The sequence below is a fragment of the Eubalaena glacialis genome, chromosome 14 (genome assembly GCF_028564815.1).
Source record: "Eubalaena glacialis isolate mEubGla1 chromosome 14, mEubGla1.1.hap2.+ XY, whole genome shotgun sequence".
Lineage (NCBI taxonomy): Eukaryota > Metazoa > Chordata > Mammalia > Artiodactyla > Balaenidae > Eubalaena > Eubalaena glacialis.
Window position 1 is genome coordinate 15,525,878 of NC_083729.1, and position 24,158 is coordinate 15,550,035.

At 36.5% G+C, this 24,158-nt stretch overlaps 1 protein-coding gene across 7 annotated transcripts in view; it reads right to left on the reverse strand.

The window, feature by feature from the left end:
* PUM2 (pumilio RNA binding family member 2) overlaps positions 1-24,158 on the reverse strand; it is a 97,748-nt gene that overhangs the window by 18,902 nt on the left and 54,688 nt on the right. For 5 of the 7 annotated variants that reach the window (XM_061210462.1, XM_061210461.1, XM_061210463.1 and 2 more), the window contains 3 exons: positions 21,049-21,192; positions 20,642-20,932; positions 16,256-16,492 (listed from right to left, as the gene is read on the reverse strand). In XM_061210462.1, coding sequence (XP_061066445.1) covers positions 16,256-16,492; positions 20,642-20,932; positions 21,049-21,192 — 672 coding nt within the window. The remainder of the gene's footprint in view (positions 1-16,255; positions 16,493-20,641; positions 20,933-21,048; positions 21,193-24,158) is intronic. The other 2 variants (XM_061210465.1, XM_061210464.1) reach the window with 1 other exon arrangement.

Consider the following 24,158-nt stretch of genomic DNA (forward strand, 5'->3'; position numbering starts at 1 on the left):
TTATATGCTATATATATAATTATAATTTCATGCATTCATGAAATACCTAACTTTAAAATTTTTTTGATATTTCTATGCAGTCTGCGAATTTTTTCAAGTTGTTGCAAATCTCCAAAAAAATTTCCCAATTTTCCCCATTTTTTGGGGGGAAAACAATCCATGTATAAGTGGACCTGGGCCGTTCAAACCTGTGTTGTTCAAGGGTCAACTGTACTGTTAAAGCTGTGGAGAATGGTTTCAGCTTTCTTGTTTCTAATCTAGTAGGGAGAAAAAACCCAGAAACAACTCTAATATAGTCTGTGGTTAATTTGGTACAAAAAAACCAGAAAGGAAAGGTAATAATTCTAATGGAGAGAATCACTGTGTTAAATAAAGTGCAATAAGGCAATAGCATTACAATCATTATACTGTAATTGCTGGTTTACTCATCTGTATTCACCACAAAAAAATCATACTTGATGATGGTAGGTAGAATGATGTTTTCTTCAACAGTGTCTCTCAAGTCAAGCACAGTCTGGCATATAGGGATTTGACATTGGTTGAATAAATTAAGTGAATTAATTAAGCAAAATAAATTAATTAAATAAAAACTTTCATGAGACCCCAGAATTCTTAAATGGGGGCCAATAAAACTACACATAAAAGATAAACATAAAATAGGGATTAGTTTCAGTATAAATTAAGCTTATTACTATTCTATTTAGAATATCATGTAAAGACCCTTATCTGATCAGTTTTAATTTAAAAATTAGCAATAAAATATTATGAGATCCTTCAGGTAAAAAGTATTTAATTTAGATTAAAAGTCAACTGCAGAAGGACGGGCAAGACGGCGGAAGAGTAAGACGCGGAGATCACCTTCCTTCCCACAGATACATGAGAAATACATCTACACGTGGAACTGCTCCTACAGAACACCCACTGAACGCTGGCAGAAGACGTCAGACCTCCCCAAAGGCAAGAAAATCCCCACGTACTTGAGTAGGGCAAAAGAAAAAAGAAATAACAGAGACAAAAGAATAGGGACGGGACCTGCACCAGTGGGAGGGAGCCGTGAAGGAGGAAAGGTTTCCACGCACTAGGAAGCCCCTTCGCGGGCAGAGACTGCGGGTGGCAGAGGGGGGAAGTTTCAGAGCCACGGAGGAGAGCGCAGCCACAGTGGTGCAGAGGGCAAACCGGAGAGATTCCCGCACAGAAGCTCGGCGCCGAGCAGCACTCACCAGCCCGAGAGGCTTGTCTGCTCACCCGCCGGGGCGGGCGGGGGCTGGGAGCTGAGGCTCGGGCTTCGGTCGGATCCCAGGGAGAGGACTGGGGTTGGCTGCGTGAACACAGCCCGAAGGGGCTAGCGCACCACAGCTAGCCAGGAGGGAGCCCGAGAAAAAGTCTGCAGCTGCCGAAGAGGCAAGAGACTTTTTCTTGCCTCTTTGTTTCGCGGCGTGCAAGGAGAGGGGATTCAGAGCGCCGCCTAAACGAACTCCAGAGACGGGCGCGAGCCGCGGCTATCAGCGCGGACCCCAGAGACGGGCGCGAGCCGCGGTTATCAGCGCGGACCCCAGAGACGGGCATGAGACGCTAAGGCTGCTGCTGCCGCCACCAAAAAGCCTGTAGGCGAGCACAGGTCATTCTCCACACCGCCCCTCCTGGGAGCCTGTGCAGCCCGCCACGGCCAGGCTCCCGTAATCCGGGGACAACTTCCCCGGGAGAGCGCACGGTGCGCCTCAGGCTGCTGCAACGTCACGCCGGCTTCTGCCGCCGCGGGCTTGCCCCCCCTCCTCCGTACCGCTCCCTCCCCCCTGCCTGACTGAGCCAGAGCCCCCGAATCAGCTGCTCCTTTAACCCCGTTCTGTCTGGGCGGGGAACAGACGCCCTCAGGCGACCTACATGCAGAGGCGGGTCCAAATCCAAAGCTGAACCCCGGGAGCTGTACGAACAAAGAAGAGAAAGGGAAATCTCTCCCAGCAGCCTCAGAAGCAGCGGATTAAAGCTCCACAAACAACTTGATGTGCCTGCATCTGTTGAATACCTGAACAGACAACGAATCATCCCAAATTTAGGAGGTGGACTTTGGGAGCAGGATATATTAACTTTTCCCCTTTTCCTTTTTTTGTGAGTGTATATGTGTATGCTTCTGGGTGAGATTTTGTCTGTATAGCTTTGCTCTCACCATTAGTCCTAGGGTTAGGTCCGTCCGTTTTTGTTTTTTTTTTTTACTTAAAAAAAATTTTTTTTCCCTAATAAATGTTTTCTTAATAACTTTTTCCTTATTTTCTATTTTTAAAAAAATTAAAAAAAATTTTTTTAAGTTTTTTCATATTTTTTATTTTAAAAAATTAAAAAATTTTTCTTAAATTTTTTAATAATTTTTTTCTTATTATAAAAAATTAATAAATCTATTTTTAAAAATTAAAAAAAATTTTTTTCTTAATAAATTTATTCTTAATATTTTTTTTCTTATTTTTTATTATAATTGCTTTATTTTATTTTCTTTTATCCTCTTTCTTTCTTTCTTTCCATTTGTTCTCCCTTTTATTCTGAGCCGTGTGGATGAAAGGCTCTTGGTGCTCCAGCCAGGCATCGGGGCTGTGCCTCTGAGGTGGGAGAGCCAACTTCAGGACACTGGTCCACAAGAGACCTCCCAGCTCCACGTAATACCAAACGGCGAAAATCTCTCAGAGATCTCCATCTCAACATCAAGACCCAGCTTCACTCAACGACCAGCAAGCTACAGTGCTGGACACCCTATGCCAAACAACTAGCAAAACAGGAACACAGCCCCATCCATTAACAGAGAGGCTGCCTAAAATCATAATAAGGCCACAGACACCCCAAAACACACCACCAGATGTGGACGTGCCCACCAGAAAGACAACATCCAGCCTTATCCACCAGAACACAGGCACTAGTGCCCTCCACCAGGAAACCTACACAACCCACTGAACCAACCTTAGCCACTGGGGACAGATACCAAAAACAACGGGAACTACGAACCTGCAGCCTGTCAAAAGGAGACCCCAAACACAGTAAGATAAGCAAAATGAGAAGACAGAAAAACACACAGCAGATGAAAGAGCAGGGTCAAAACACACCAGACCTAACAAATGAAGAGGAAATAGGTAGTCTACCTGAAAAAGAATTCAGAATAATGATAGTAAGGATGATCCAAAATCTTGGAAATAGAATAGACAAAATGCAAGAAACATTTAACAAGGACGTAGAAGAACTAAAGAGGAACCAAGCAACGATGAAAAGCACAATAAATGAAATTAAAAATACTCTAGATGGGATCAATAGCAGAATAACTGAGGCAGAAGAACGGATAAGTGACCTGGAAGATAAAATGGTGGAAATAACTACTGCAGAGCAGAATAAAGAAAAAAGAATGAAAAGAACTGAGGACAGTCTCAGAGACCTCTGGGACAACATTAAACGCACCAACATTCGAATTATAGGGGTCCCAGAAGAAGAAGAGAAAAAGAAAGGGACTGAGAAAATATTTGAAGAGATTATAGTTGAAAACTTCCCTAATATGGGAAAGGAAATAGTTAATCAAGTCCTGGAAGCACAGAGAGTCCCATACAGGATAAATCCAAGGAGAAACACACCAAGACACATATTAATCAAACTATCAAAAATTAAATATAAAGAAAACATATTAAAAGCAGCAAGGGAAAAACAACAGATAACACACAAGGGCATCCCCATAAGGTTAACAGCTGATCTTTCAGCAGAAACGCTGCAAGCCAGAAGGGAGTGGCAGGATATACTTAAAGTGATGAAGGAGAAAAACCTACAACCAAGATTACTCTACCCAGCAAGGATCTCATTCAGATTTGATGGAGAAATTAAAACCTTTACAGACAAGCAAAAGCTGAGAGAGTTCAGCACCACCAAACCAGCTTTACAACAAATGCTAAAGGAACTTCTCTAGGCAAGAAACACAAGAGAAGGAAAACACCTACAATAACAAACCCAGAACATTTAAGAAAATGGGAATAGGAACATACATATCGATAATTACCTTAAATGTAAATGGATTAAACGCTCCCACCAAAAGACACAGACTGGCTGAATGTAAACAAAAACAAGACCCATATATATGCTGTCTACAAGAGACCGACTTCAGACCTAGAGACACATACAGACTGAAAGTGAGGGGATGGAAAAAGATATTCCATGCAAATGGAAATCAAAAGAAAGCTGGAGTAGCAATTCTCATATCAGACAAAATAGACTTTAAAATAAAGACTATTACAAGAGACAAAGAAGGACACTATATAATGATCAAGGGATCGATCCAAGAGGAAGGTATAACAATTGTAAATATTTATGCACCCAACATAGGAGCACCTCAATACATAAGGCAAATACTAACAGCCATAAAAGGGGAAATCGACAGTAACACAATCATAGTAGGGGACTTTTAACACCCCACTTTCACCAATGGACAGATCATCCAAAATGAAAATAAATAAGGAAACACAAGCTTTAAATGATACATTAAACAAGATGGACTTAATTGATATTTATAGGACATTCCACCCAAAAACAACAGAATACACATTTTTCTCAAGTGCTCATGGGACATTCTCCAGGATAGATCATATCTTGGGTCACAAATCAAGCCTTGGTAAATTTAAAAAAATTGAAATCGTATCAAGTATCTTTTCCGACCACAACGCTATGAGACTAGATATCAATTACAGGAAAAGATCTGTAAAAAATACAAACACATGGAGGCTACACAATACACTACTTAATAACGAAGTGATCACTGAAGAAATCAAAGGGGAAATCAAAAAATATCTAGAAACAAATGACAATGGAGACACGACGATCCAAAACCTATGGGATGCAGCAAAAGCAGTTCTAAGAGGGAAGTTTATAGCAATACAAGCCTACATCAAGAAACAGGAAACATCTCGAATAAACAACCTAACCTTGCACCTGAAGCAATTAGAGAAAGAAGAACAAAAAAACCCCAAAGCTAGCAGAAGGAAAGAAATCATAAAGATCAGATCAGAAATAAATGAAAAAGAAATGAAGGAAACAATAGCAAAAATCAATGAAACTAAAAGCTGGTTCTTTGAGAAGATAAACAAAATTGATAAACCATTAGCCAGACTCATCAAGAGAAAAAGGGAGAAGACTCAAATTAACAGAATTAGAAATGAAAAAGGAGAAGTAACCACTGACACTGCAGAAATACAAACGATCATGAGAGATTACTACAAGCAACTCTATGCCAATAAAATGGACAACCTGGAAGAAATGGACAGATTCTTAGAAATGCACAACCTGCCAAGACTGAACCAGGAAGAAATAGAAAATATGAACAGACCAATCACAAGCACTGAAATTGAAACTGTGATTAAAAATCTTCCAACACACAAAAGCCCAGGACCAGATGGCTTCACAGGCGAATTCTATCAAACATTTAGAGAAGAGCTAACACCTATCCTTCTCAAACTCTTCCAAAATATTGCAGAGGGAGGAACACTCCCCAACTCATTCTACGAGGCCACCATCACCCTGATACCAAAACCAGACAAAGATGTCACAAAGAAAGAAAACTACAGGCCAATATCACTGATGAACATAGATGCAAAAATCCTCAACAAAATACTAGCAAACAGAATCCAACAGCACATTAAAAGGATTATACACCATGATCAAGTGGGGTTTATTCCAGGAATGCAAGGATTCTTCAATATACGCAAATCAATCAACGTGATACATCATATTAACAAATTGAAGGAGAAAAACCATATGATCATCTCAGTAGATGCAGAGAAAGCTTTCAACAAAATTCAACACCCATTTATGATAAAAGCCCTGCAGAAAGCAGGCATAGAGGGAACTTTCCTCAACATAATAAAGGCCATATATGACAAACCCACAGCCAACATTGTCCTCAATGGTGAAAAACTGAAACCATTTCCACTAAGATCAGGAACAAGACAAGGTTGCCCACTCTCACCACTATTATTCAACATAGTTTTGGAAGTGTTAGCCACAGCAATCAGAGAAGAAAAAGAAATAAAAGGAATCCAAATCGGAAAAGAAGAAGTAAAGCTGTCACTGTTTGCAGATGACATGATACTATACATAGAGAATCCTAAAGATGCTACCAGAAAACTACTAGAGCTAATCAATGAATTTGGTAAAGTAGCAGGATACAAAATTAATGCACAGAAATCTCTTGCATTCCTGTATACTAATGATGAAAAATCTGAAAGTGAAATTAAGAAAACACTCCCGTTTACCATTGCAACAAAAAGAATAAAATATCTAGGAATAAACCTACCTAAGGAGACAAAAGACCTGTATGCAGAAAATTATAGGACACTGATGAAAGAAATTAAAGATGATACAAATAGATGGAGAGATATACCATGTTCTTGGATTGGAAGAATCAACATTGTGAAAATGACTCTGCTACCCAAAGCAATCTACAGATTCAATGCAATCCCTATCAAACTACTACTGGCATTTTTCACAGAACTAGAACAAAAAATTTCACAATTTGTATGGAAACACAAAAGACCCCGAATAGCCAAAGCAATCTTGAGAACGAAAAATGGAGCTGGAGGAATCAGGCTCCCTGACTTCAGACTATATTACAAAGCTACAGTAATCAAGACAGTTTGGTACTGGCACAAAAACAGAAATATAGATCAATGGAACAGGATAGAAAGCCCAGAGATAAGCCCACGCACATAGGGTCACCTTATCTTTGATAAAGGAGGCAAGCATATACAGTGGAGAAAAGACAGCCTCTTCAATAAGTGGTGCTGGGAAAATTGGACAGGTACATGTAAAAGTATGAAATTAGAACACTCCCTGACACCATACACAAAAATAAACTCAAAATGGATTAAAGACCTAAGTGTAAGGCCAGACACTATCAAACTCTTAGAGGAAAACATAGGCAGAACACTCTATGACATAAATCACAGCAAGATCCTTTTTGACCCAGCTCCTAGAGAAATGGAAATAAAAACACAAATAAACAAATGGGACCTAATGAAACTTAAAAGCTTTTGCACAGCAAAGGAAACCATAAACAAGACCAAAAGACAACCCTCAGAATGGGAGAAAATATTTGCAAATGAAGCAACTGACAGAGGATTAGTCTCCAAGATTTACAAGCAGCTCATGCAGCTCAATAACAAAAAAACGAACAACCCAATCCAAAAATGGGCAGAAGACCTAAATAGACATTTCTCCAAAGAAGATATACAGATTGCCAAGAGACACATGAAAGAATGCTCAACATCATTAATCATTAGAGAAATGCAAATCAAAACTACAATGAGGTATCATCTCACACCGGTCAGAATGGCCATCATCAAAAAATCTAGAAACAATAAATGCTGGAGAGGGTGTGGAGGAAAGGGAACACTCTTGCACTGTTGGTGGGAATGTAAATTGATACAGCCACTATGGAGAACAGTATGGAGGTTCCTTAAAAAACTAAGAATAGAACTACCATACGACCCAGCAATCCCACTACTGGGCATATACCCTGAGAAAACCATAATTCAGAAAGAGTCATGTACCAAAATATTCATTGCAGCTCTGTTTACAATAGCCAGGACATGGAAGCAACCTAGATGTCCATCATCGGATGAATGGATAAAGAAGATGTGGCACATATATACAATGGAATATTACTCAGCCATAAAAAGAAATGAAATGGAGGTGTTTGTAATGAGGTGGATGGAGTTAGAGTCTGTCATACAGAGTGAAGTAAGTCAGAAAGAGAAAAAGAAATACAGTATGCTAACACATATATATGGAATCTAAGGAAAAAAAAAAAAGGTCATGAAGAACCTAGTGGCAAGACGGGAATAAAGACACAGACCTACTAGAGAATGGACTTGAGGATATGGGGAGGGGGAGGGGTGAGATGTGACAGGGTGAGAGAGTGTCATGGACATATATACACTACCAAATATAAAATAGATAGCTAGTGGGAAGCAGCCGCATAGCACAGGGAGATCAGCTCGGTGCTTTGTGACCACCTAGAGGGGTGGGATAGGGAGGGTGGGAGGGAGGGAGATGCAAGAGGGAAGAGATATGGGAACATATGTATATGTATAACTGATTCACTTTGTTATAAAGCAGAAACTAACACACCATTGTAAAGCAATTATACTTCAATAAAGATGTTTAAAAAAAATAAAAAATAAAAAAATAAAAAAAACAATAAAGATGTTTAAAAAAAAAAAAAAAAGTCAATTGCAGGGGGACTTCCCTGGTGGCGCAGTGATTAAGAATCACCTGTCAATGCAGGGGACATGGGTTCAAGCCCTGGTCCAGGAAGATCCCACATGCCGCGGAGCAGCTAAGCCCGTGTGCCACAACTACTGGACCTGCGCTCTAGAGCCTGCGAGCCACAACTGCTGAGCCCGTGTGCTACAACTACTGAAGCCCGCGCGCCTAGAGCCCGCGCTCCACAACAAGTGAAGCCACCGCAGTGAGAAGCCCACGCACCACAAGGAAGAGGAGCCCCCGCTCGCCACAACTAGAGAAAGCCCACACGCAACAATGAAGACCCAAAGGAACCAAAAAAAAAAAAAAAAAAGTCAATTGCAGGCAAGTGAAAAATGCCAATATACTGACATTCAAACTCACTTTCCCCACTGACTCACAATAGGCTAAATTATATTTTACCACAATTTTATAAAAAGTTCACAAAAATTCTAAACTTAGGGACTAGGAAAAGATCCTTTATTTATTTAGAGCGATAGTAGACAGAAATAAAAGCATTCTTTGAGAAGCAGTGTGACACCTTGGAATGAACCAGGTAGACCTGGACTCAAAATTTTTGTTCCTTACTAACTTCATGACTACAAGCAAGTTCCTTGATTGCTTTGAGAATGAAGTTTTGTGTGTGTGTGTGTGTGTGTGTGTGTGTGTGTAGTGTGAAAGAGGAGGCAAAGTTAATTTCTCCCCATTTGGATATTCAATTGCTCCAGTCCAACTTACTGAAAAGACCATCCTTCCTAAATACACCAGAGTGGCACCGTGGCCACAAATCAGGTAACTAAATGAGCAGGTCTATTTCTGGATCCTCTATTCCACCAATCTATTTCTCTACCCTTGTGCCAATACCACAATTTTAGTAAAACTACCACTGCAGTTTTAATAAGTTTGATATCTGGCCAAGTTATTAAATTCTAAATTTGTTCTTCAAGACTGTCTTGACTACTCTTGGCTCTGTTTTTCCATTCATATTAAATAAATCAGCTTGTCAATTTCTTTAAAAAAGCCTGCAAAATTCTTATTGAGACTGTGCTAAATCTATACATCAATTGGAAGACAGTTGGTATCTTTATAATACTGAGTCTTTCAAGCCACAAACATGACATGTCCTTTCATTTATTTGCCTTCTTTAACTTCAGTCAGTGCTTTTATGGTTTACAGTGTAAAGATTTTGCCCTTCCTCCAATGGACTTATTCCTGGTTAAGGAAACAGTCTCATGTAAAAATATTCTAAACATAAGTCAATTTTCAGTATTACCCCATGAGACCCATGCTGCATTCATTTTTAAAGGTTATTTGGCTAAACTTGCAGATCTCTCATGAAGCACATCTGCCTATATTTTAAGAGTTAGTTTTTTGATCCTATGTTTACTTAATGTACATTATTTAGTGTATAAACAGTGCAATGATGTAAGTTCTTGGTGAATTCTTGATAGATTGTTTTTAAGGCACATGAAGACTTATTTGATATCAGTAAGAAGGAAAGGTAGAGAAACAATTGAGGGAGGAGCTGAAATGCAAATATGAAGGAAAGGTAGAGCCAGTGAATAAAAAGTAAAACAACCAAATGATAGTAAATAATGATATACAGAATTATAGTCAACAACATTAAAGAAATGGCTCCAATTTGCAAAATACATATCAAGGAAAAAAATATTTAAAAACATATTCAGTAAGAGACCAGACTTTTCTATTTTCTCTCATCCCATAAGCTTTTTTTCAAAAATTTAAAATATGCAATGGCAAGCAGACTTCAGGTCAACAGAAGGAAACAAGGCAGGAAGAAAGAAATCCATTAGGGAGATGATGGGGGACAAGATCAAAGGCTGATATAACACACTAGAGATCCAGGAATTATGAGTTACAAAGAAGTGTGAACTGGAGTAACGCCTTATATAAACTATGAATTGTTCCAAGGTGTCTCTCTTCACGTGAGTGCTACTGGGAAATTTCAGTGGGATAATCCTTTTTAAATGAAAAGTTTAGCATCTGGCTGCTGGGTATTTAATGTCCACAGAATCCCCACAATCATGATGACAAGCAAAAACTGTTGCCACACATTTCCAAATCGTTCACTTCCTCACTCTAGGTATTTTAAACAAGCACTCCAAGTGATTCTGGTATGGTAAACCACTGAATCGAATCATCAAGTATTTTTTCATCTCAAATCTGAGATTACCTTAACTGAATTAGCTGGTGAAAACATTCTTAGTCATTAGAAGCACAAAGTCATAGATAACATTATTAGAGGATAATGGATAAAACATAAGGGCAAAAATTAATCATTGTGACCCCAAACCAGAACTAAGACTAATGAATTTGTACACAGAAATGAAACATAAAATAATAAATTCTTCCACACAAGTAATAATTTTAGAACTTTTTCACAACATATTTCATACTTTTCAACAAATAAATGACTTTTAGATGCACCAATGGGTTGAAGCAGTGATTTCATTTACACCACCGTGAGAACCTGTAAATAATATTCTGTTGAGAGCTGAGTATTTGTCCTATCTATTCAGTCCTGTTGTCCAACATATATTCAGTCCCTGAGTGGCCTGCCTTATGAGTAACACATATTCTTATTTCATAGAATAGATAAGAGCTTTTCTATAAATCTCAAGAATAACTGAGAAAGGGATCTAGAAGTCTAGTAATCTTATATACACATTTTAAAAACACATAACCTACACCATTGTGAGGTTAAATTTAAGAGGCTGAGTAGAATATTGTTTTTGATATACTTTGTAAAATTGTTCAATTCATTATAGAATAGCAGAACAGAAAAAGAAAAGATAGTATCAGGAGTAAGAACAGTGTTCTAGCTTCAGTTCTGCCATTTACTGGTTTGGGCAAGTCTCTTGGGTTCATATGACCTATAACTGTCTCATCTTTAATGGGTAGATCACTCAGCCAGTCTATGTTAACAATTAGGATGAAATGAAATAATGAATACGAAAGTGCTTTAGAAAACTATCAAATGCTATTCAGTTACAGGGAACTTGCTACTTAAAGGATAATAATACTTTCAATGAAAACTTCAAAATAATTTATATTGTTTTCTGCTTTAAGGACCATATATGAAACTCAGAAAAATTGCACATAGCCTTACAACCAATTTGGCCATACTTGTTTTAATTCTCAAACATCTCATTCTAAGAGAAGCGGATGACCAAATCTGCCAAAGGTCAGCAATTTCAACAGATTAACTACTACTGAACAGGGAAAATGACTCTAACAGTGAATATTACCATGTCTACGTTTCATATAAAATTTTCTGTGATTAGGAGAGAAGATAGGTTACAAAGTTTTTTAATCTACTGCAAGTTAAAGCACTATGTGACTACTGAATACATGACATTAAGGAATCTTCAAAACTGACAGCCACCTCTGAATTAACTAATTTCACGGAGTTCAAAGCTGGAATTAGACTTTTTATCACCCTTTTCTTAAGAAAAAACAAGCCAGTTCAAAAATGAAGAGGTACAGGGGCTTCCCTGGTAGTGCAGTGGTTAAGAATCTGCCTGCCAATGCAGGGGACATGGGTTTGAGCCCTGGTCCGGGAAGATTCCACATGCCACGGAGCAACTAAGCCCGTGAGCCACAACTACTGAAGCCTGCACGCCTGGAGCCCGTGTTCCGCGACAAGAGAAGCCACCGCAATGAGAAGCCCACACATCGCAACGAAGAGTAGCTCCCACTCGCCCCAACTAGAGAAAGCCCGTGTGCAGCAACGAAGACCCAACACAGCCAAAAATAAATAAATAAAATAATTAAAAAAAAAAAAAATGAAGAGGTACAAGGGAAGAAGCCATTAGTCTGTCAAACCCTAAGTTAAATAAAAACACAAAATGTTACTTGATACCCAAGAAGTTTCATATCAATCTTATTATGAGCATAAAGATTAGAGTAAATAAGAAATCACTAACAAATTTTAAACGTTTACTCAAAGAAGAAAAAGAAAGGAAACAAGGAAGGAAAGAACTAGTTAGCTAGCTCCAGGTAGATGAATAAAATAATACTTGAAATATTTAATCTTCTTTTACTGGGAGTAACGTATCTCAAAATAAGAGACTGATTTCTATCATAAAGAATTATAAAAAACTACGGGTAGAAGATTTTTCCCCCCAACTCTATAAATCAGTATAACATGAGAAAATAATTCACTTAATATTCAAGGCTGAACTTGAAGCCCAGAATTTGACATAGCTCTTCGCATTTCAAGATAAAAACCACTAATCTTAAAGTTGTTCTCCTTCCTTGTTCTTTTCCACTTGTTTCTCTGATCAGTATTTTAAGTGCTGCTTTTAACAAGTTGTAGTCAACGTGGGAACCAATCTGAAGGGACTCCAAATGGCCAAAAATAGTAATATTTTAGCATCAAGAAAAGGTATAAAAAGTGTTATCTCCCAGTCTGCAATGGACAGAAACATAACAACTATCCTAAAATCCATCAATTTACACTATAGGGAACAATGATGATTTAAACACAAAAACAAAAAAACCCTGCAAGTCACCTTTAGAAGTTGCTAGGGCATCAACTCATTCTCATTCTCAATTCTCATTTCCCAAGGTCAGAAAATAAAGGGAAAAAAAATCAAGCATTATCCTGACTCCTACATGAACTATATATTTTAGGGTAACCTCACAACTGATGAAAGTTCTTTTCCATAGAAAAATTCCAGCTAACAAATGTAAAAGGAATGACAGAGCATCACCATTATTGCAACCTCTGAAGAAATACTTAGGTGATGATCAAAGGCTGCTAAGCCATTAGGTGGATTTGACAGACAACCTCACAAAGGAAATAACCAGACATGTGTCTCCTGATATGGTGCAGCAGAAATACAGACCCAAATAGCAAAGCAAACCACCAGATCAAACCCCTAAATTTAATTCCATTTTACAGGAAATTCAGAGAATAGAGGAACATGTTAAATACCATCATGGAGAAGAAACCATCGAGGTCCAGAATGTGGGATATTCAACAGGACAAAGTTTCTTCAACAAATAAATGTGAAGGAAAAAAAAAAGAGGATGGGGAAATGGTTCCATATTAAAAGACATCAAACAAATGACGGACCTTATTTGGACCCTGATGGAAACACAACAACTGTAAAAAGACATTTAAGTCAATTAGGGAAATTAGAGTAATGAGAATTTATAAATTTTAAAAGGTATGATAATGATTTTGTGGCTATAATTGTTTTTAAAAAAGGAATCTCTTAGAAATTTCATACTAGAATATGGAAGATAAAATTACTTTTTCATGTTTCTGACTTCAATATATTTAAAAAGCAACAAGGTTGCAAATCTTAACAAAAATATTTTAGGTTACAAAAAAATGAACAACCAAAATTCATCAGTTGAAATACTTGTTCTTCAATCACAAAGTGACTACTGGTCATCCTGCTAAAAATACTTATGTTGATCAAATGGCAACTATTTTTAAAAAATGAAACATCTTTGTTGGAAAGCCAGAAGCACACAATGTTGCTATTCACTTTTTCTGTGAATCAAGTAACTAGCATGAACAAAGGCATAGGTGGTTTAAAAAAAAAGAAAGTTACCTGTTTCATCCAATATTTTAAGAATATAGATATCCAGACCTACCAATAACTATAATGGTTACGTGTCTTAAAAATCTCATAAGAAAATCAGCTGGAACTAATTAATTCCAACCAATTCTAATGAAACTGAGAATTTATCCCTATTTTATGATATTATATTCTTAATATGTGAACAGAGTAAGATTATTTTTTAAATGGCTATGCAAATTCATTTTCATAGGTATTTTATCAATCAGCAGCCTTGATAACTTGATTCATGAAGAAATCCACTTCAGGGATATATAATTTAAAATATATATTTTTTAGACCGGAGAGCATGTAAGTCTTGCATCGTGATTCAATGACATGAAAACGAAAGATAGATTATTTCCATGAACACTATACAAAGAGCAAATTTATGAAATCTACTTAATTATTTTCAACTTGGCAGGGTCTATTCCTTGTTAACAAACAAGGTTGCTAGTCATAATATGACTAAAGCTAGAAGAAACTGGGGAATCACAAAAGAAAATAATCTACATACAATTTCAATCAGAGGTGTGTTTAAATACTAGATTTCAAGGTGAAGCTAAACTAAGGAGTTTAGCTTAAACTATGGGTACAAAAGTATCAGGCTACAATGTAGAACTGCTGGCCCACACGATGATAACTTCTCATAATTGACTAGAATTCCTTCTAGAAGCATCTATATGCCTGGGTTCTTTATAGTCAAAAAAAATATCTAGATTGCTATTTAATTAGAGACATCTAAAAAGTCATTTATAATCCAATCTCTAAGCAAGCTATGTAGAATAATTAATGCCATTTACACAGGCACTAAAGCACAACGTAAGCATAACAGTTGACAGAAATCTGATCTGAAACTTATCTATGAAAAAAATGACAGGACGTGACAAATATAGTCTTAACGAATAAAACACAAAACTACTACGAAAGGTCTATTTTTAGGTTTGCTTTGTTCCAAATTTTGGTGACAATTTCAAAGTCTCAAAGGCATGTTTTATATGGGAGTGGTTAGAGTGGGTCTGAATAGAAATAATAAAAATCAGGAATTGAGTAGCTCCTATGACTAAGAAAAGATAAATGAAGGAAAGTGGTAGGCTAAAAACTGATAAGTTTACACAAACAGTGCTGCAAAGCAGATTTTAGGACCCCACTCAAATAAATTAATTGGTTGTATACAGTCAATATCCCCAAAAAGAGCAAAGGCCCAGAATTTGGGGTGGAGGACCAGTCTTTAAAAAAGAAATCTAGCCCACTTTGTAATAACATAAATCTAAATGATGATCACTGTAAAATATTCCTTTGTTACATGGACACTTACTATATTACTGAACTTTAGGAAAAAATAACTATAGCCTTATGATGGGGGTGGCGGGGTCAAACATAATCACTAATTTACAATATATCTGCTTAGAAAAGCAACATTACTTTTTAAATCACAAGCTGATTTAAATCTTCCTAAGCACATAAGAATCAGCAATAGAATCTCTCAGTTTTAGCTGAAATGACTAGAATTACAAAAATCCAAAATCTAATTTTAATAAAATACTTTATTTGAAGAGACAGGGAGGGATTCATACACAGCCTCTGATATCCAAAAACCCTTCAAAATATACTGTTAACTACATGGCTAAATACTTCCTGGAGTGGGAAAAAGGTAACCACCAATTCAAATAATCTTGGGGTGGGGGCGATTTTAATATACAGATATAAACCAAAGTTCTAAATGTTCCGATTTCAAGGGTACAGCAAGCCTAGAACATTTTTTTTTCTTAAACAGTGTGTTCAAAAGTAAGAGAACTACATGGACCAAACCCATACATAATAAGATTCTCTAACTCACAAACATACTCAATTCATATACCCTGATATAACCCTGTGGTAAAATGGCCAGGCATTCAAAGGCCAAAGCAAAAACCATCATACTAAACTAAATTATTTAAAGTTCAATAACTATGTGACTAATGATTGCTTTTGGTGTGCACAAACTTTTTTTTTTTGAATTTTATTTTATTTTTTTTATACAGCAGGTTCTTATTACTTATCCATTTTATATGGTGTGCACAAACTTTTGATGGTGAAATCTTTCACTATCACGTATAAATAATTGACTTTTCAGATGATCTAAAACACACACAAATCAAAAGCACAGACGAGAAAAAAAAACACACCACTGTATTTCATAAAAGGAACATACGATACAATAGGGGTCTTTACCTTACTGTACATTAGACCCTCACTTTGAATTTTCACAAAAGTAGAACTTTTTCAAAAGGCTAATATCTACAAGCAAAAGCAATTTGGCATGTTTTATCCAACATTAAATATTTTACACATATTATAAAACACACACACAAACACACTCACATGTATACATACAAATAAAAAGGGTTTTGGTTTTTTTTTTTTACCTAAATGCAAACTGGATGAGGATCCATGTGATGAAAGTGATGGCGGTGGCGTAAGTGAATGTCCTGGAGTTTGGCTTGGCAGAGGCATGCCTATTGGACTTGGAGAGGAGGAAAATCCCAGACTATTGTAAAATGGTTGCCCTATGGGTGCTAGGCTGCTACTAGATCTTTTGTACAAGTCAGAGCTAGTAGATAGAGACTCTCTCCTTGTGGCACTACTACTTGCAGAACTGCCAACTGAAGAAGAAATAAAAAAAACCCTAATTACATACAGTGTTAACTGAATAAAACCTATCCCCAACTCTTGCTGGGAAATAACAGAAGTGATCACAATAATTATTTTTAGAACCATTATAGAGAAGATAATTACTGTGATAACTATACATACTAACTTATTAATCATAAAAGGGTATAAATGCACCCCAAGAAAATAACCAAATATTTAAGAGCAGTCACTCATATGTTCATTATTTCACACATATTTACCATTGACACATATGATTACTGTGCTTTAATACCCTGGTATGATTTATAAACCCTGAAATTGTAAGTTGTCTGCTTTAGGATATGCTAGAGATTAAATTCCAATAAGGTTAAATTTTGGTAGTATCCTAATCTCTGGAACCAAGTTCTTAGACTTCAACCCAAAGCCAAGAAAAGATTATACTGATAAACAGAGTATTAATACATTTCCCTCGCCATTCACATTTGATTTGGCTTCCAGCTTGTGTTCAAACCATAGTCCTTTAAAGTCCATATTGGCCCGAATATTAGTCAGCTGTGAAGTATAGATGGCAGCTAACTCCTCAGTACTTTTCACACTACACATTCTCCCTATCCTTCAACAACTAAATTACAAAATACATATGCAAAAATCAAACTTTCTCTTACAAAACTGATAGCTCTCATTACTGTTATCAACCAAAGACATGTGTTCACTTACCCCTCAGGATCTTCCATTCCTAAGATTCTATTTCTGGCCTCATGAGCCCCATACTCAGGTAAAGGCTGATCAGCCTTTGTTTTCTTATATGGTATACAATTATATCACATCCCTTATTGTACTATATACCAAATTTTTTTTGTTCTTCACTTAATCCCCAATTCAACTATTAACCTTCTAGTTTTTTTCTTTTGTACTTCATAAAATCATAAAAAAATGGTAGGTTCACATTACCATGTAGCTATGCATGCTCAGAAAAGCAACAAGATCTGGCTGTTAATCAACATATATTTGGATAATCAAATTCTTTACTAAGTGTTTAAAAGGGTTGTCCAAAACTCCCAATTCATAAGTCTCACTTAGAGCCCATATTTTCAAGTATGTTTTTTACTGTTTCTAAGCCTTTTTAAACTGAAGCCTTTTACATCCAAAATAATTTCATAATACATTTCTTAACCTATCAAGTTTTTTACGGACAAGCTCTATATTCGGACCAATATGGTAATTCTTTTCAAGAGAATTTTAAAGTTTCTATTAGGTTGTGGTTTTCTAATAGCAAGTCAATTATAAATAGATCATAAGGGTATAGATCAAAGAGAAAAATTAAGCAGAGCACATGATGGTAGACCAAGTTAAGCTTATTAATACAGATAGGAAACTTAATTACATTGGTTTTACCAAATTTAAAATTCTATAAAGGAAAAATACCAGGCTCACACTACTGTATTATGCAAAATATTATATAAACAGTATTCAACCTTTTAAACCAGTGAGTGCAGTTTCTGGAAGACTGATCATGTTTTATTGAAATTCTCACTTTTTAAGATATATTACAGGGAAATACTAGTAACTACATGCATTTTTAATAGCAAAAAATGAACACTATTGTAAGAATGGTTTTGGCAAAATTGTCAATGTATGCTATATTAACTATGCTAATTTAAAAGGACACTGTCAAAGTGATTTTTCTAAAACATGGCTACATTTAAAATTCCTATTTATTTCAGAAAACAATTTAAATGACAAGGAAAAAGACAACAGCTCTGTAATGAGAGCAGCAGCACTATCATTCCCCTGGCAGATAATCAAAGAAACCATAGTTTTGACACATGCGATATTATTTTCCTCTAAAAAGGAAAAGCCAAGCCGAACATTTAAAAGTAATTCAGAAATAGCTTTACTTTAAACCTAACAAGCTGGCTCCTTAAATTTTACTATATGCCTAAATTATCTGCAACAGTATGACTACAAAATATAAAACAAAGTATACCTAAAATATCTAAGCGGCTAGACAGTGGAGTCACTAATCATTTATCAACTGTGGATAAAATGTTAAATTACAAACTTTCAATTGTAAAAGAACATTCTAATGGGTCATAGAAATGGTGATTTAATTACTTCATTACAATGGCTAAGCTTCCTGGTGAGCTGAGTTATAAACTAGGGTATTTAACACTACTAAGCATTAATAATTTCATCATATGGGTAAAAGAATGACTGTGTATATGTTACTGTGTGTGTACATGAGCACATAAACACATTATATTTTAGATTTCATATAGGTATGGAATTGCCATAATGTAAAAAGGCAATGGGTAGACTTCGAAGAGTACCTAAGTGCAGCACTTGAATGAACGCTCATGAAATGTCCAAGAGGAGGGAGATGACAGGTTATTTACTGGTATTTAGGGGTGGCAATTGTTAATGTCCTCTGAAGCAAGGTAAAACAGAGATACCCCAAACTGGAAATCAGAATGGAGTAAGCAATGCTCATAAATAAGGGAGGAATGAAGATGATCAGTTTTTGGGAAAGAGGCATCTGCAGGGGGCATCTGTAGAGAACAAAATGTTGATGGCTCACCAGTTCCTGAATGCAGGGGGAAGGCTCTTAACAACTAAGAGACAAATGGAAATTTGGGGTTCCTACAAATCTATACCAGACCATCAGTGACATTTTATTAGAAAAGGGAACATGAGATTTATCAAGTCTTTTCTCTATTTTTCCTGGATTATTTAGGGTCTACAATCTATAGAAACTAGTTATTTCCACAAAAAAAATTTTTTTTTATAAAGTTATGTGTTCTTTTGATTTTCTCCAGCAATCTAGGATTATTTGGGGAAAATGCTTGTCAATTGTGTTAGAAACAAAAAAATGAGTCTATGGGAGCACTTGGGCTAGAGATAAAAAGACTAACCTCCAAAAGGAATGAAAAACAATCAAACAGGAAAATTAAGACTAAACAGTCTCTATGTTCACTAGACTCTTCCTCGGAAGTTCCCATGCCCATTTCTTTAGGTAATTTTGTATTAGGCAAATATATTTCCCTTTTGTATTTCATTGTAACAAAAAAGCATTCTGCACCTAAAAGTTTATAGTTGTTCTAGACCATCATATTTATAAATATGAATGTTCAAGAAGTTCAGAAGATACTGTCTTAGAAAATTGGCAAGCACAGTTAGTAATGACTGGCATGTGTTAGTTTTGCCATTTTTCACACCAGAAAAGAATATAATTTAATGTGGTGGGAAAACAGATGAGAACCAGATATTAAGACTCAAGGACACGAGAGGAATAAAAAACCTCTTCAGGTGTGAATACATGGCCCTGCCCCTCATAAAGAAAAGGCTGTCAATTGTACCAAGAGAATGAGAGTAAGCTGTTTTTTCCCTGTTTCCTGAATACTCTGGAAACACCAGAGACCGATAATGCAATGTGTGTCAACAGGGTGTCAGTGTGGGCCTCTTCTGATTTCAGCTCTTCCTCAGTTACAAAATCAGTTTGTGTGGGTAAATTATTTATTTTGTGAAGCTATTTAAAATTTGGATTTCTTAAGGATTATATATAGAACTAGGATATGGGAAAAAAAGTCCTTTTAAATGAACTTTTAGTGATAAAGGCTAAGTTGTTTAATATAAAGATAGGCATATTTATCTTAGGGGCTTCTGTTTAGAACATTACATCATATTTTATTTTTATATATTATACCAAATAAAGATCATTAACAACCATTAGCATTTAATAAGAATAAATCATCTGATGAGAACACAAAGATTATTATTTTAAAACACCAGAAACTTAAGATGGCAAAAATATTTACTTCCTCGAACATTAATATTATAGAACAAAGGGAAGAGCTAGTAATTAGCATAATATATATTATCCCAAACAAACCTTACTAAAACAAAAATTACAGTAATATAATTCTTAAAGCCAGGGGAAAATGTATTATATCTGAGTTAAGCATGGGCTGCTTGAAATGAGTTAAGCATTCCTAAATGTTGCAGGAGGTGGTTTTTCAGCTACAAAACTAAACCAATAAACCAGTATCTTATTCCTGTCCTTTCTACACCACAAGCTATTACTGTTTATATTAATATTAAAAACAAATACATATACCTCATGTCCACTTAGCAGAGTACACTCATCTTAAAAAGAAACTTACCTGATGAACCAAATCCACTGAGGGCTGAGCCTATAGCAGCACCCAAAGAGCTACTGCTTCCAAAGCCAAGAGATGTACTTCCAGGTTGGCCAGGTCCGTGAGAAAATAAAGAACTGCTCTGGGAGCTATTAGTCAAAGAAGTGCTCCCATAAAATGAATTAGACTGCAGATTAGTGCTCGGCTGCTGCGGCTGCTGCTGCTGCGGTGGTGGCTGAGTGCCAAGTGGCCGGAAGAGACCATTTGTGCTGCCTGTGAGACTATTTGCAGTTCCTCCAGCTGCTGCTGCCGCTGCTGTAAATTAAATTTCAGACACTTCTTAAAACTACCCAGAAAACCATTTTCTATTTTTAAAACATCTCAAACAACATCAGAAAAATATTATCCCTGAAAATGTCAGTTACACTTACCAGCTTGTGCTGCTGCTGAACTAATTAAAACAGGTGTTGGAGCCATTAATCGAACTGGAGCTCCAAGGCCAGTTCTCGCTCCAGGGCCAACCACTAAGGCACCAGTCTGATCATAATAGGCAGTTGGAGTTAGTACTTGATAGCCTAGATAATATTAAAATAAATGTTTACCAATGAAAACATTTATTATAGAAAACATGTATTTATTTTCCCCCGCATTTGTGTTTTTATCAACCAGAAAACACAGCTATTTATGCTGTTAATATAAAAACCATTAGTCACCATATAAAAAGAAAACACAGCTGAGAAGGTATTACTAAATATAGGAAAATACAGTAAAGCACAAGTAAATTTTTTTCCTAAATTTTAACAGAGATGCCTCTCGCTTATGGACAACAAAATGATGAGATATATTCCTTGATATTGAAACCATAGGTAATCAAGGGCTGATGCTTGAAAGTTATTACCATTTAGTCAGTTGTCCCGAGAGGAGAATGGATAGAAAGACTAAGGGAAGTGAGGGAGAACACTGTACGATTTATTATGCAATTTTAGTAAATTTCTAAACCAAGTGCCTCATTACCAGCATTCCCTTAGATTTTCATTTGTAAGCAGCCCTTTAAAAATTAAATCATGATATAAACAGATAACTCAAAATCATAAGGTTTAACAGTCAATTTGTAAAGGTTCTCAAGCTGGAGTCTGAATAAAAATCACATAGGCATTAGTTTTATTACAGCCTTTACCACAAGGCAGGTGACAATTTGCATTATTCAGAACGACAGGTGAGTGAAGTTTATCTCTTCATAGACCTTCGCAGTAGGGACTCCTCATCTGAACCACAGAACAGAAAATGACTATTTCGAACAGAAAGGTGACTATTTTGCCAATTCTCTCAAGGATGGTGCATAGTAAGTACCACTCAAGATGCATGGGAGAGAAGTTAACTATATATATACAGTGGATACTTTAAGGCAATAGGGCTTATTCTCTCCCAGAACGCAGGTTGAGAAAGGCTGTCTTATACAGTAACAGAGACTCAGGCTCAAAAGTCTGAGGACCACTTGCAAAAATGCACTGGTAACCTTGGATACTTTTAAATTTAAACACTACTTTCCCCACTAAGACCAAAACTTTCACATGCAAAGGCTGTTTTAATTAAATACAGTAATTCTGCTTCGCAATTACCATTTTACTAATACAATGGATATGAATTAGGAGGACCAGCCAAATGAAGAGAAGCATCGGGCAAAACCTAGGAGGGAATGTAGAGCTTTCAAGCCCTCTCCTCATGGAGTGAACATGATGAATTTGAGAAGATTATTAGATATCCAACTGTAACTGTCGCATAGGACATGCAAGTCTAGAGTTCAGGGGAGCGGTTCAGGCTGGAATTATAAATATGGGAGTGGTCAACATAAGGATGGTATAAGCTAAAAAGGACGAAATCACCAAGAAAATAAAAGGGCAGGGCTTACGGCCTGAGGGTACTTTACATTAAGAGGTTGGAGAGAGCAGGAACAAGGGAAGAGACTGAGAGGAAATAGCCAGTAAAGAAGAAAGAAAATTCAAATAATTTGGTCTCTTGGAGGCCAAAGAAAAAAGAATTTGAACGAAGACTGAGTGATCAACAATGTCAAATGCTGCTAAAAGCCATTAAGAGTTGAGAACCTGACCAATGAATTTAGCAACATGGAAGTCATTCTGGTAAGGATAAAAGCCAAACTGTAGTGAATTCAGTAAAGAATGGAAGAACCATAAACAAGTACAGAAATGCTTTTGAGGAGTTTTGCTGTAAAAAAAAAAAAAAAAAGGACCAGAGGGGAGCTACAGAAAGGGGGCTGAGAGTAATTTTTTTCTTAACCAGAAAATGTACTTGATTAGCAGAGCATGATACTTAGGTGTTTAAAAATTTTATTGTTATTGTGAAATAAAACACATAAAAAGTACAAAAAACAGTACACTATAATGACTACAACACAAAAAGGTATAACTATTATCCAAGCCAAGAAATAGAAAACTGCCCAGCATCCCACCTCTCCAAAGTCCCTGCTCTACCAGTCTTCTCTTTCCCTTAGAGTTACACATTCTACTTCCCATAAATGCTTCTCTCTAAACAATCATTTGGTTTGAATTATTTAAAAGATTTTAGGTACGATTCATCCATGTGGTTATACATTGACCTTCTAGTTTCCATTTTCATTATTGTATAGCACCTCATTGGACAACCACCACAATGAATTTATCCATTCTACACTTACACGGTTCCCAGTTTGGGGCCACTGCCGACAGTACTGCCATAAACATTTCTGTATATGTATGCTGGTGTGTTATGTGTACATATTTCTCTAATCTAAGGTATGTATCTAGTAGTTGACACCCTGGGCCAAAGGGCATGTGTATTTCCAAACTTTGGCAAATAATGCCAAGCTGCCTTCAAAGTGGTTGTGCAAATTTACACGCTTACCACCTTGGTATTAGAGTTCCCACTGCTCCATGACTTCAGTAATACTTGATAATGTCAGACTTTTAAAAACTGGCCAATCTGAAAGATAGGCAGAAGCATTCTGTTGTGGTTTTGATTTTCTTTCCCCATAAGGAGGCTGAGCATCTTTTCATATGCTAATTAGGCACTGGGATTTCCTCTGGGGAAACAGCTGTTCAAGTCTCTTTCACCCATTTTCCTATTGGTCTGCCTCTTCTTATTGATTTATAATTCTTTATGTATGCTGGATTCAGGTGTTTCACCGTTTTAATGTATTGCAAATATCTTCTTCCATTCTTAGCCTGACCTGTGATTCTCTTTATGGTGACTTTTGAAGTAATGGGTTCAAATTTATTATTTCCTTTATTTTCATAAAAAAATTTCCCTATATTATCTTCTAATAGCTTTAAAATTCCACTTTTCCACACTTAGGTCTAAAATCCAAATGGAGCTGAGTACTGAACACAGGATAAGGCAGCGGTTCAATTTGTTGCCCAAATCATCAATTTTATTTCATCTTATTTATAAAACAAGTCATTCATTCCTCCCTACTGCTTTTTGCTGCTTTCTTTGCTATTAATTAGGTGGCCATTTCTTTTGGGATCTCACTTTTGGGGTCTCTACT